The 12,954-nt window shown below is 39.4% G+C and overlaps 1 protein-coding gene across 1 annotated transcript in view; it reads right to left on the bottom strand.

Moving 5' to 3' along the window:
* The window catches only part of rab33a (RAB33A, member RAS oncogene family), a 28,724-nt gene extending 16,435 nt beyond the window's left edge, over window positions 1-12,289 (bottom strand). Inside the window, exon 1 of the mRNA XM_073058246.1 lies at window positions 11,583-12,289. Within this exon, the coding sequence (XP_072914347.1) occupies window positions 11,583-11,837 (255 nt within the window). The 5' untranslated portion in view covers window positions 11,838-12,289. The remainder of the gene's footprint in view (window positions 1-11,582) is intronic.
* Window positions 12,290-12,954: the final 665 nt, after the last annotated feature.

Genomic DNA, 12,954 nt, shown 5'->3' with positions numbered 1-12,954 from the left:
GAGTGGTCATTGACTTCAAGAAATGGAGCAAACCACATGTTCCTGTCTGTATCAATGGTGCTAAGGTGTAGCTGGCTGAAAATTTCTAATTCCCAAGTGTAAACCACCGATAGTTTGTCCTGTTCCAACCACAAAAATGATATGAACAAGAAAACACACCAGTTCCTCTACTTCTTCAGAATTCTACACAAGTTCAACATGCCTCTCTTGACCCTCACCAATTTCTGTAGATGCACCATAGAAAGCTTCCTATCCAGACACATCACAGTTTGGTATGGCAATGCTCCTCCCAAGACCGCAAGAAATTGCAGATTGTTGTGGATGCAGCCCAGTCCTTCATAAAAAACAATAGGCTTCCTTTTGCAAACTCCATCTGTGCTTGTCACTGCCTCAAAAACACAGCCAGTATAATTAAAGATCCCTCCCATCCTGGATATTCACTGTCCTCGCTTCTTCCATCAGGCAGAAAATACAAAAGCTTGAAGAGACACACACCAGGCTCAGGTAGAGCTCCTAGCTCATCGCTATAAGAATCTCAATTGCGCCTCTTTATGTTAAAGAACTCTTGATCTCACAGTCTACCTCGCCATGGCCCTTGTACCGCATTGCACTTTCTCTGTATTTGGAACGCTATATTTGCATTCTATTATTGCTTTTCTCTTGTTCTTGCTCAATGTACATGTGCTTTGAAATGATGTGTACAGGTGACATGAAAAACAAAGTTTTTACACTATCTCAGTACATGTGAGAATAATAATCCAATATATATGAAAGAATGGAGCTGAAGAGACCGTGAATGACATGAGAGGAGGGTGATGAAGGCTTTGTTAGCAGCAGCTAATGCTGTCTGGAAGAGACATAAATAGAGGGTCAGAGAAAACACGGAGGACACTGGGGGGAAAAAAGAACCTGCTGTAACTGTGAGATACAGAGCACAGCGGTAGGAAGTCTGAAATCAAAGTGAGTGCTGGGAATGCCCAGCTGGTCAGGCAGCATCTGTGAAGGAAGAAAATCAGAGTTATGTAAAATCAAGCCATGGACTGAAAAATTAAAGCATTGGAAAATGTTGACAATCAGAAGCAAAAAATAGAAATCAGTGAACATTCTGAGCAGATCAAGTAGCTGTCCATGAGGAGAGAATTAAGGGGAAACTAGTAGGGGATTTAAGGGTTATGGGGAAAAGGCAGGTAGGTGGAGATGAGTCCATGGTCAGATCAGCTGATTTTATGGCAGAGCAGGCTTGATGGTCCAGATGACCCACCCCTGCTCCTATTTCTTATGTTCTTATGTCGAAGCAGAATTAATTCCCCAGGACAGTGTTTTCCTCCATACACCCAACCATATTAATTCTGTCCCCCTCCCAGTCCACTGATGCCACATGCCCCACCAATCATACCCAGCATTCCTTGCTCTCGCAGGGAGAGTTTGGTAGGTCAGCTGAGGTATAAACTGGAAGAGCTGGTTACCTGAAATTGTAAAATGATATTAAGTCCAAGGACTAAAGAATATTGTGATGGAAGGTGAGGATATTGTTCCTTGAACTTTTGCTGGCTTTGCTGAAAATGAATAAAGATGGAAGGTGCAGAGGTCAGTCATGGAGAATGAAGGTCCCAGGTATCTGCAAGCTCATAGTCACCAGACCTTTCATTAAGTTTCTGCAATGCAACAAAGTTGCTATGGATCTCAGAAGATCTTGTTTGGTCGGAAGTTTATTAATAATTACCAGATATGCAGCTGGCGTATGCTTCAGCTGCCCTAAAGAACCCAATTACTTAAAATATAGTTATTTAGTTCATCTTATTTGGTGCTATGATCAAACAGCCACTAAATTTATACAACTGTCATGTTGTGAGGATTTGATATCTTGACATGTTACGGGAAATTATCCAGTGTATTATTAAGAAAATATTCAATACATATATGTCACACCTTTTGCAAATTAGCTCATTTCATGTTTTTCCTGATTTCTATTGAAGTATGTTCACTGTGTTTCTCTAACATTTCACACTTAACACTCATCTTGTTCTGCTGCCAGGCCCAAGATCCAAACCAGCAAAGTCACAGAGGTTCATCAGCTTCAGTTTAACAAGCATCCACTTAGGATCGCCACCCTACTGAAAGAGTTTGAGAAGGCTCCTAAATTTATAATATCTTTACAGCCTGGAAGTAAAAGTCCGTAAGTGAATTCACACTAGAGTGTTTCAGTACCATGACCCATCTGACACTGCTCCACTGTGACCAGCAGTGATGTGTTGCCCTGTGTTTATGTTGCATCAGCAAATGGTAAGAAACAATTTCTTGGTGAGGAAGTAAATTCTCTGGAAACCATCTTGTGACTCATATTGTGCTTAGTAACCATTTTTGCCCAGTGGTATATTGTTCGGGACCTCAGGATGCAGTTCACTCTTAAACCTGCAATGTAAATGCAATTTGTGATACTGCAGGAATGTTGTGTCCATAATACAAAATGCATTGTTCGAATTACCCAGAATAAATTCAACAGCATCTTGAGGTAATCTCAACCTTCCTCTGTTCACTAAACAAACTGTTATCATCCTGAAACTCAATATTTGAATTTACTTTATAATGTAATGCAAAGTAGTTGGGAGTTAGCAACACTAGTCAGTAACTTTGAATTGAAACTGAATATATAGCGAATAAATATTTAAGGGTTTGAATTTATGAATTACAGCAAACCCAGCATATATTCTGTACTCTAAAGCAGCTGTCAACCCACTCACTAACTTCTCTGCAAAACACAGGAAACTGCATTTAAAATGATCAGCTTTTGTTATTAAATGTAATAGATGGTTAATGTAAATGCAATTTACATCCAGGGGATACAGCACGAGGGTGGGCTGGCACTGGTCTCTCCCTCTATCGCTGTCCTGTGTTCCGCTCAAATTCAGGTGGTCTGCAATTAACCAGAGACAGAATGGTTTCTCTGTCACTTGGAATGCTGGGAAAGTCAGTCTTCATTCTACAAAGCCATTCCTTTCATAAAACTTGCTGCTGCCCTGTTCTGATCTGCAGGCACCATCAACAATAACCTCAAGAGCCAAGGAAAATTAGTGCTGGCAACATAAGTGGCAACCTTTCTCGTGCCAGTGTAGAGAGGAGCGCTAAGAGATTAAGAGGAATTGAAGTGTGTGTATAAAAAATGGCTAAAAATAAGACTATTTTCTACCAAATTAATGCAACATCACAAATAAATATACTTTGTCTTTAAATGATGTCCGATGACTGGGATTACATCCATCAATCTTTCAAATCACCATTTCTTCAAAGCCATTTCTGCCAGTAATCTTCAGAGATACTTCCAATAAGAGGTGAATGACTTTGTTTACTTTGTTTACTTATTTATTTACTTTATTTACTTATTCCAGAATTTCTGGGAGGTATTGGAAAAATTCTTTATTATTTTGTATTCAATTTTCCATCTCCCTAAAATGTAAGATCTTTCACACATTTCCTTCACAGAGTATCTCACAAAAAATTCTACATATTTCAGTTTTTCTGAAGCTAAAAGAACAGCATGATTTTAATAAAACCATTTTGTTGTTTAGCCTCCACCTAATTACTGTATACCACTGCGGCTGTACCGTCTGTTATCAAATACTGGTTCTTGGCAAGCTCCAGCTTCTCCCTGCGACAACAACCAACAATTTACCCTTTCCCCTAGGAAAGCACATCACATCTGCTTAGAGTCTTGTGGAGTCCATTTGTTATGGCCAAACGGTTAATATATCATCACACCAAACCTCGCTTTATGAAATTGTTAAAACTCAAAACAGAATAAAACAACAGGCAATTGAATTCTTAGTGAGGAATACTGTGCACATGAAATGTTCATTAATATAAAAGTGCCTTCAGTGCATTTTCTAGTGGAAATACCCATACATTTTCTGTTACATCTGCAATATCATTAGAAAAATTGCTATATCATGAGGCAAACACAAGGTCAGATGCTTTCCTGTATAAAAGGAAAATCTTCCACTTAACCAAACTTGCTCATTACTGTTGAATGAAAGAGAATACCCAGAGAGTTTCAGCCTGTCCCTCAGCCAAGGAATAATGATAAATTAACTAAATTGATTTTCATTTAATTACAACTGCTGAGTAAGTATGCCACTAAGCATAGACATTTAAAATGTTTCATAACTATTAGGATTTTATTTTATATAGCTTTTGTTGCTTGAAAGAATTTCTCATCTCTGTACTCTATGTTTCAAGTTGTTCTCCAAAGTTAATGTACAAAACCTCATTAGGAGCTTGAGGAGATTTGATACTTCAACAAAGGCTCTTGCAAATCCTTAAAGATGTTCTGTGGAGAGCTCTCTGACCAGTTGCATTACAGCCTGATAAGGAGGCTCCAACAAACACAATCTCAATAGGCCCAGAGGGTTGTAGATTCAGCCAGCTCCATCACAAGCACAACCATACCCACAATCGTCCATTAGGAAGGCATCATCCATCACTAAGGACCCATGTCATTCTGAGACATGCCCTCTTTTCTTTACTACCATCAGGGAGGAGGTACAGGAACCACAATGATTTAAGAACAACTGATTCCCCTCTGAATTGGCCATGAACCCATGAACACTGTTATGTCTTTTATTTTTGTACGATTTATTTTTTCTATTCTGTAATTTGCAGTCAGTTTGTCTTTGTGCTGTACTGCTGCAGCCAATTGACAGTTTTTTTTAAACAAAAAGTCAGTGACAATTAACATGATTCTGATTCTGAAAAGAACAGGAAATGGGAATGGTTTGAAGCCAACTTGGGATCACCATTTGTAACAATTTGTGGAAGTCCGTACAGCTTATTTAGTTTAATGGTTTTCTCAAACAACGTATTCTACCAGATTATCTCTTCCATAAAACCACAGAACATTACAGCACAGAAACAGGCCTTTTGGCCCTTCTTGGCTGTGCCGAACCATTTTTCCACCTAGTCTCACTGACCTGCACCTGGACCATATCCCTCCATACCCCTCTCATCCATGTACCCGTCCAAGTTTTTCTTAAATGTTAAAAGTGAGCCCGCATTTACAACTTCATCTGGCAGCTCATTCCACACTCCCACCACTCTCTGTGTGAAGAAGCCCCCCCTCCAATATTCCCTTTAAACTTTTCCCCCTTCATCCTTAACCCATGTCCTCTTTTTTTTCTCCCCTAGCCTCAGTGGAAAAAGCCTGCTTATATTCACACTATCTATACCCATCATAATTTTATATACCTTTATCAAATCTCCCCTCATTCTTCTACACGCCAGGGAATAGTCCTAACCTATTCAACCTTTCTCTGTAACTCAGTTTCTCAAGTCCCAGCAACATCCTTGTAAACCTTCTCTGCACTCTTTCAACCTTATTAATATCCTTCCTGTAATTCAGTGACCAAAACTGCACACAATACTCCAAATTCAGCCTCACTAATACCTTATACAACCTCACCATTACATTCCAACTCTTATACTCAATACTTTGATTTATAAAGGCACATGTACCAAAAGCTCTCTTTACTACCCTATCTACCCGTGATGCCACTTTTAGGGAATTTTGTATCTGTATTCCCAGATCCCTCTGTTCTACTGCACTCCTCAGTGCCCTACCATTTACTTGTATGTTCTACCTTGGTTTTTCCTTCCAAAGTGCAATACCTCGCACGTCTGTATTAAACACCATCTGTCATTTTTCAGCCCATTTTTCCAGCTGGTCTAAATCCCTCTGCTAACTTTGAAAACCTTCCTCACTGTCCACTACACCTCCAATCTTTGTATCTGATGCACCATCAATAACTCTCTGAGACGTGAAGGCGAGATATCGGCTTTTATTGACTGGAAGAAAGAACAAGCAGTAGTTGACCACCATACTACATCCTGGAGACTGAGGGCCGGGCTCAGGCCTCAATCGCCTTTATACCGGGGTCTGTGGGAGGGGCCACAGGAGCAGTCAGCAGGGGGCGTGTCCAGACAGGTATATGTAGTTCACCACAGTATCATCAGCAAATTTGCTGATTCAATTTACCACATTATCATCCAGATCATTGATATAGATGACAAATAACAATGGGCCCAGCACTGATCCCTGTGGCACACCACTAGTCATAGGCCTCCACTCAGAGAAGCAATCCTCCACTACCACTCTCTGACTTCTCCCATTGAGCCAATGTCTAATCCAATTTACTACCTCACCATGTACACCTAGCGACTGAATCTTCCTAACTAACCTCCCATGCTGGACCTTGTCAAAGGCCTTACTGAAGTCCATGTAGACAACATCCACTGCCTTCCCTTCATCCACTTTTCTTGTAACCTTCTTGAAAAACTCCAATAGATTTGTCAAACACAACCTACCACGCACAAAGCAATGTTGACTCTCCCTAATAAGTCCCTGTCTATCTAAGTACTTGTAGATCCTATCTCTTAGTACTCCTTCCAATAATTTACCTACTACCGATGTCAAACTTACCAGCCTATAATTTCCCAGATTACTTTTAGAGCCTTTTTTAAACAACGGAACAACATGAGCTATCCTCCAATCCTCCGGCACCTCACGCGTAGATACCAACATTTTAAATATATCTGCCAGGGCCCCTGCAATTTCAACACTAATCTCCTTCAAGGTCCAAGGGAATACCCTGACAGGTCCTGGGGATTTATCTACTCTGATTTGCCTCAAGATAGCAAGCACCTCCTCCTCTTCAATCTGTATAGGTTCCATGACCTCACTACTTGCTTGCCTTATTTCCATTGACTCCATGCCAGTTTCCTTAGTAAAATGTTCTTCACTAAACTGTTCCACCTGATTTTTTCTGGTAGTCTAGAACCAGTTAAATCTATTTTGTTTTACTTGGAAATATTTTGTTGCAATTCATCTACTTAATGAAATTTTATGCATTCATTAATCAAATCAAATAATTACAAAACAGACCATGACTAGCCAGCACTGACTAAATGGGGAGAAGCTGTTCACATTAAGAGATGACTCCGGCTGTGGACACAAAAATAAGATTTTGGCCATGAAGAAAAAGCTTTTGTTTTAAAATGCAGACAATAATTTTGATCTGCAACTCAGTGCCTGTAAGGTAGCAGCAATAAAATCAACTAGGGCTTCCATGAGGAAATTGGATAATACTTGAGGGAAAATAATGTGCAGAGTTCTGGGAAAAGAGTAAGGAAATAGAACTGATGACATTGCTCTTCTAGGTACTAGCAAATACTCTAAAGAAACTACATAATTTTTGTACGTGCAGTAACAATCCTGTGATTCTATGAAAAGTTCTTCATAAATGTTCTGCTATTTGAACTCTTGAACCGTTTACAGACTTTTCCACAATAGGAACTGTTACTTAACTTGAGTGTAACCTCCAGTCAGCACATCAAAATTACATTCTCAGCTCCACTCTAAGGTCTGGCTATTGTTTCCACTGAAGACTTACATAAGACTGGACAAAATCATAACAAGGATCGTAAAGAAAAAGCAAATGTTCTGACAGAGAGGGGGCTGTGAATCATACTCCAATCCCTTCTTAAAGTCTCACCATAATTGATCCCTCTGATACCAGAATCTAATTTTTTTCCCAGATTATCTTCCCATGAACATTATGGCACAATGCATACTGAAAAAAAAGATAAAATCTTTATTGTAGACATATGTCAACAAATAACAGGATAAATAACTAGATAGATAGGTACTTTATTGATCCCAAAGGAAATTACAGTATCACAGTTGCATTACAAGTGCACAGATATACAATACTAGAAAAGAAACAATAGGAATAAATAAACAATAAGTTACCTTAAAAAATCTAACAGGAGAGGGTCAACACTTCCCCAGCTATAGGCTGATTCATTATAGAGCCTTATGGCCAAGAATAGGCCATATGAGTAAGAATGACATCATATAGCACTCTTTGGAGCAGTGCAGTTGTCTTAGTCTATTACTACAAGTGCTCCTCTGTTCAGTAAGGTGGCATGCAGAGAGTGAGAAACATTGTCCAGAATTGCCAGGATTTTCCAGAGGACCATTTAGTCTAGCACAGTCTCCAGTGTGTCCAGCTTGACTCCTATAATGGAGCCAGCCTTTCTAATCAGTTTATTGAGCCTGTTGGCATCACCCATGTTGATGCCATTGCCCCGGCACACCAGTGCATAGAAGGTTGTACTGGCAACCACGAACTGGTAGAATGTGAAGGAGAGGCCTGCATACCCCAAAGGACCTCAGACTCCTCAAGAAGTAGAGGCGACTCTGGCCCTTCTTGAACGCAGCCACTGTGTTGGTTCTCCACTCAAGTCTGTCGTCTAGGTGCACCCCCAGTTACTTGTAGGTCCTCACCACATCCATGTCCTCACCATCAATAGTAACAGGGAGCTTTGCAGGCTTAGTCTTCCTGAAGTCCATCATCTCCTTTGTCTTACTGATGTTGAACTACAAATAATTCTGCTTGCACCATTTGACAAAGTCCTCCACCAGGGCCCTATATTCATCCTCCTGTCCTTCCTTAAAACACCCAACTATTACTGAGTCATCAGAGAATTTCAGCAGATGACATAACTCAGTGTTGTATCTAAAGTCTGAGGTATACAGGGTAATCAGAAGGCAGCCATGGTGGGGCCCCATGTCTGACACACAGCTCTGAAGCCACACAATCTGCGAGGAAGTCCAAAATCCAGGATACAATATAAGTGCCAACCTGCATTGAACAAAGCTTTTCCTCCAGCAATGAGGGCTGTATGGTATTGAAGGCACTCGAGATATCAACAGAATCACGATCCTCACAGTGCTGTCCTACTTATCCAAAAGGGAGTAGGCTGTGTTCAGCAGGTAGATGACAGCATCCTCAAATCCAATGTGCTCCTGGTAGGCAATGACTATTGCCTCAATTAGAATAGTAAGTAGAGACATGTATGAATTTCTCCTCATTATCTATGCCAGTAGACTGGTTAGAGTAGACCATGAACAATGATATTCAACTGATAGTCCAAAATGCCAGAACACCATTGCGTAAAATCATGCATTTAGAGTTTTCATATCCAATTCACCACTCATTTCCTTTAAAAATTACACTGAGAATTACTGAATTCACCCATATGAGCCACAGACATTACAGGAGATGAGCATAGTTTGATCTCTAATTTAAAATTTTAGCTGATCAACAATAAGATAAACTAAAGGGGAAAACAATTGTCCCCATGATATCTCGTAATTTTGGAAAGTAACTCACAACATGAGCTCCCAGTCCTGATTACTGTCTTGTGACCTCTCATAGTCTCTGAACATGTATCAAATGCTGATTTTTTTAAAAACTGCAAACTCTCACTTTAATGGCCTAAATGCTTGTAATATTCACTTCTGCAAGATGGTGGTTTTATAAATAAAATCTATTTCAAAGAGAAGCAGGTAGGGGAAAATCCAGGAAAGTACAATGTGTTACAGTTGACAATATCTTTTATACTGAGATGAATCTATAACAGTGTTAAATCCTATACAGACATGCCACTGAAGAAACAAAGATGTTAACTATTTAAAGAAAATAAGCTACTGTAGTTTTGCATTAGGTAATCAAATAGTGTTTTCCCATATGAGTCACCTAATGCACAACATTACAGTTTAATAGATATACCATATTATATACTATTATTATGTATATACCATTCTTTTGACAAATGGTGTTTATGTTTTAAAAACAAAAACTAATTTACTAATATTCATTCCAGTGATGCAAACAATATCTTTAAGGAACCTTTATTATTTTTGCCATTGAGTAAAAATTTAAGATTATTTATTTATCAATGTAGTTAATTTATTCAAAAGAAAAATAACAATAAATGCTGAAAACCTGAAATAGAAAACAGAAAAGCTGGAAGGACAGCAGATCACATGTGGAGAAAGAAACTGAGTAAACACTTCACATCAATGAAGGTCATCAACCCAAGATGACAGCCACTTCTCCCTCCACAGATGCTGCCTGACTTACTAGTCAGGTTCTTCCTGGTTTTGTTAAATCTGCTGAAATTGACATCTGTGAAGAAACTACAAGTTGAGTCTATATGATGTACCCAAAGTATTTGTTAGTTGGTTTTGTATACTTGCCACATGAGAACTTCTTAGCAGCAGAATTAAAGTTGCCCTCCATTTGGAACCAGATGCCGATGTTCTGTCACAGTATCTTAATTTTAAATAATGTTCATATTGTATTATTTTTCATATTTCCATTATCTTTGATCCATCTCATCAAGAATAAAGAGGGTCCTTGTTCTTGGTTTTCTTCAGAACTCAGGACCCTGATATTATAAATCATGCCTCGTCAGTAATGTCTCCTCACTGGAAATGTTCTTTTGCCTCAGTAAACAAACTATTGCTGTAATGTACTACGCGCTGTTTGACACTAAGATAGGATAGTTTCAGTTTGACCTTCTTTGACTTGTATTCCACTGATTTATAGTAGAAAAAAGCTTTGCACTTTATCAAAATTGTGGTAAATAATATTTGAGTTGAGTCAACCCAGATATTATTTTCATTTTTTACATGAGTGTTTGATGGTGCTAAGCACATAGAAGTTATTAACTTCCCATGGTAAATATTTATGATATTATGGTCAAATGAATCCTTGAGTTTTGCTCTAACACTAATTGCTTATTTTGTTAATCTACTTACAGGATTCTGGTCCTCATCCGGGGACTGACTAAATCAAACACATACAGTATCCCTCTCTGTTATCCTGGAATGTCACATCTCTTTCTTATAAACTATTTTTCCAAATGTCATCATCTAATCCACTATCCTCAAGGTAAAACAACATTTTTTTGCAGTCTGAAGTTTCTCACCAGTTTAAACTAATGGATCTGACGCACAAGCCAGTTATTGGTCTGCAGTTAGTTTTATCAGTTTTGAATGGAGTTGGAAGTGAGGGAAGAAAACGAGGGAAGGCCTCTCTCCCTCCCCCCCCCCCCCCCCAAAAGATTTCCCGCCAGGCTGATCAAGTTACAGATAGAACATGTTTCACAGAATTTCTGATTAGTTTGATCACTAATCCTGATTAGTTAAGAGGTCTCATGAATTAATTTGCTCAGGATATGAATTACTGTTCAGGGTAAATGGGCTCCTGCTATCAAGTTGCACCTGTGGTGTAAAGTAGATGCAACACTGAAAATCCGATGTGGTATTTTCAGCAGGGCATTGTCCTGGGAACCTTGGAAGAAAAATAGGGAATGCAGACGTAGTTGACATACTCTCCATATTTCAGCAGACAATCAACACCTGCTATGCACAGCGTGTTGGAGCATTTAGAAAGGTTGAGGTACCATTGGTAGGTTTAACTTCCCACAGTTGGGGTTCCACTCTCAGTGTCCGAACATCGAATAGGCCCAATCACCCTCCCATATTTTAGGAGAGGACGGAAATGTAACTATTCCTAGGAAAGCTGGTGTACCTACCAGCGATTGACATGGTCATTAATGCAAGAATACTGGGACTGGGTTAGTGAATACTGTTCCATCATGGAGTATAAAACTTGCAGATGCAAGAAAAAGCTTTAATTAATCATAACCAACCTTGGACAATTTATTACATTGCTGGTTACCTTGATCGTTTCTCCTTCTATAGTCACGGGTTTCTCTCGGAAATCCACCCCTATGGTGGCTTCGGTCTTATCGGGAAACGTCCCTCCGCAGAATCTGAAGGTCAGGCACGTCTTACCGACATTGGAGTCCCCGATTACAATAATTTTAAAAATCCGCGCTTGCACCGAGAGTTCCAAAGACGATTCGTAGTCCCTGGACGCCTTCTTAGATGTGTAGCTCCGGGTCTCGCCATTCGCCGTTAGTCGATTTGCCATATTGGAATCCTCTTTGTGTTAACAAAAGTGGAACAAATCTTCAGAAAATTATTGTTTTTCTCTTACTTAGGAGAAAAGGGAGCCCACATCCATCAATAAAATAGAATTGGGTGTCAAAAAAATTCTCATGAAAAATTAAATGTGGAACATTTGGCCGCAGGCTGAGATTGTATCCATCAACATCCTTACAATGGGGGCGATCCTTGTGTATTACTGCTTCAACCTGTGTGCTCAGAATAGGGTTGATGATGAAACTGGGAATAATCTCAGAAGGCTGCTCCTTTATCCCCCTCTTGCTCTCGGCGCGTTGTTTTTTTTTTGTGCTGATTAATGGGGCCACGCAGTAATTGATCAGCTGAAATTGACGCAGTGATGGAGGCAGAGCACTGGCAACGAGACAAAGCACAGCTCGCACGGCAAGCCGACAGACACTCAGTCACTTGCAGGGGACTTTAAAGCTAGCTGTGTATTTACTGCGGCTCCTTCCTCCGTGGCCTTAAATATAAATTCTCTCTATGCTTCAATTAATTGTTTAATTTTTAATTATTGAAATATGTACTTGATATTTTGTTTCCAAATTATTCAGTGGCTCTGTCATAAGAAAATAGTATTTTCACTGGCATTGTAAGTTACCTAATCGGGATGATTACCTAATTCACGTCTCGGATTCCGTGTGTCCCCAACCCGAGAAAGGCAGGTGCTGAAAAGGCACATCCAATTCAATGAGTGGCAAAATTACACTCCGACTCAGAATGAGATGAGAGAAGCCCTGGAATGTTCTGACATTTAGGTATTATAAAGTGTTACATTCTTTCTTGTTGTGCTTTTCCAACAATACACTTCACATCTTCTACAGGACTGCAAGGAGAAAGTATCTTCATTTGTATCAGCTAATTAAGTTTTTTTTAAAAATGCATTTGGAAATTGTGAGCACTATTTAAATCACAGTGACGACTGGGATTAAAATTACACGAAAGTGTTATTACTTTTTAATTATAGCTTTCTATAAGAGAAATGACATGTTGGAACGTGAAATGAATACTCCGATGATTAGGGAAAATGGAGATGATGTCAGCCTGGGCTGTGGATGTCAATGCTTCATTCTACCATGGTGATC

The sequence above is a fragment of the Hemitrygon akajei genome, chromosome 10 (genome assembly GCF_048418815.1).
Source record: "Hemitrygon akajei chromosome 10, sHemAka1.3, whole genome shotgun sequence".
Lineage (NCBI taxonomy): Eukaryota > Metazoa > Chordata > Chondrichthyes > Myliobatiformes > Dasyatidae > Hemitrygon > Hemitrygon akajei.
This window is presented reverse-complemented; position numbering and strand designations above follow the sequence as displayed.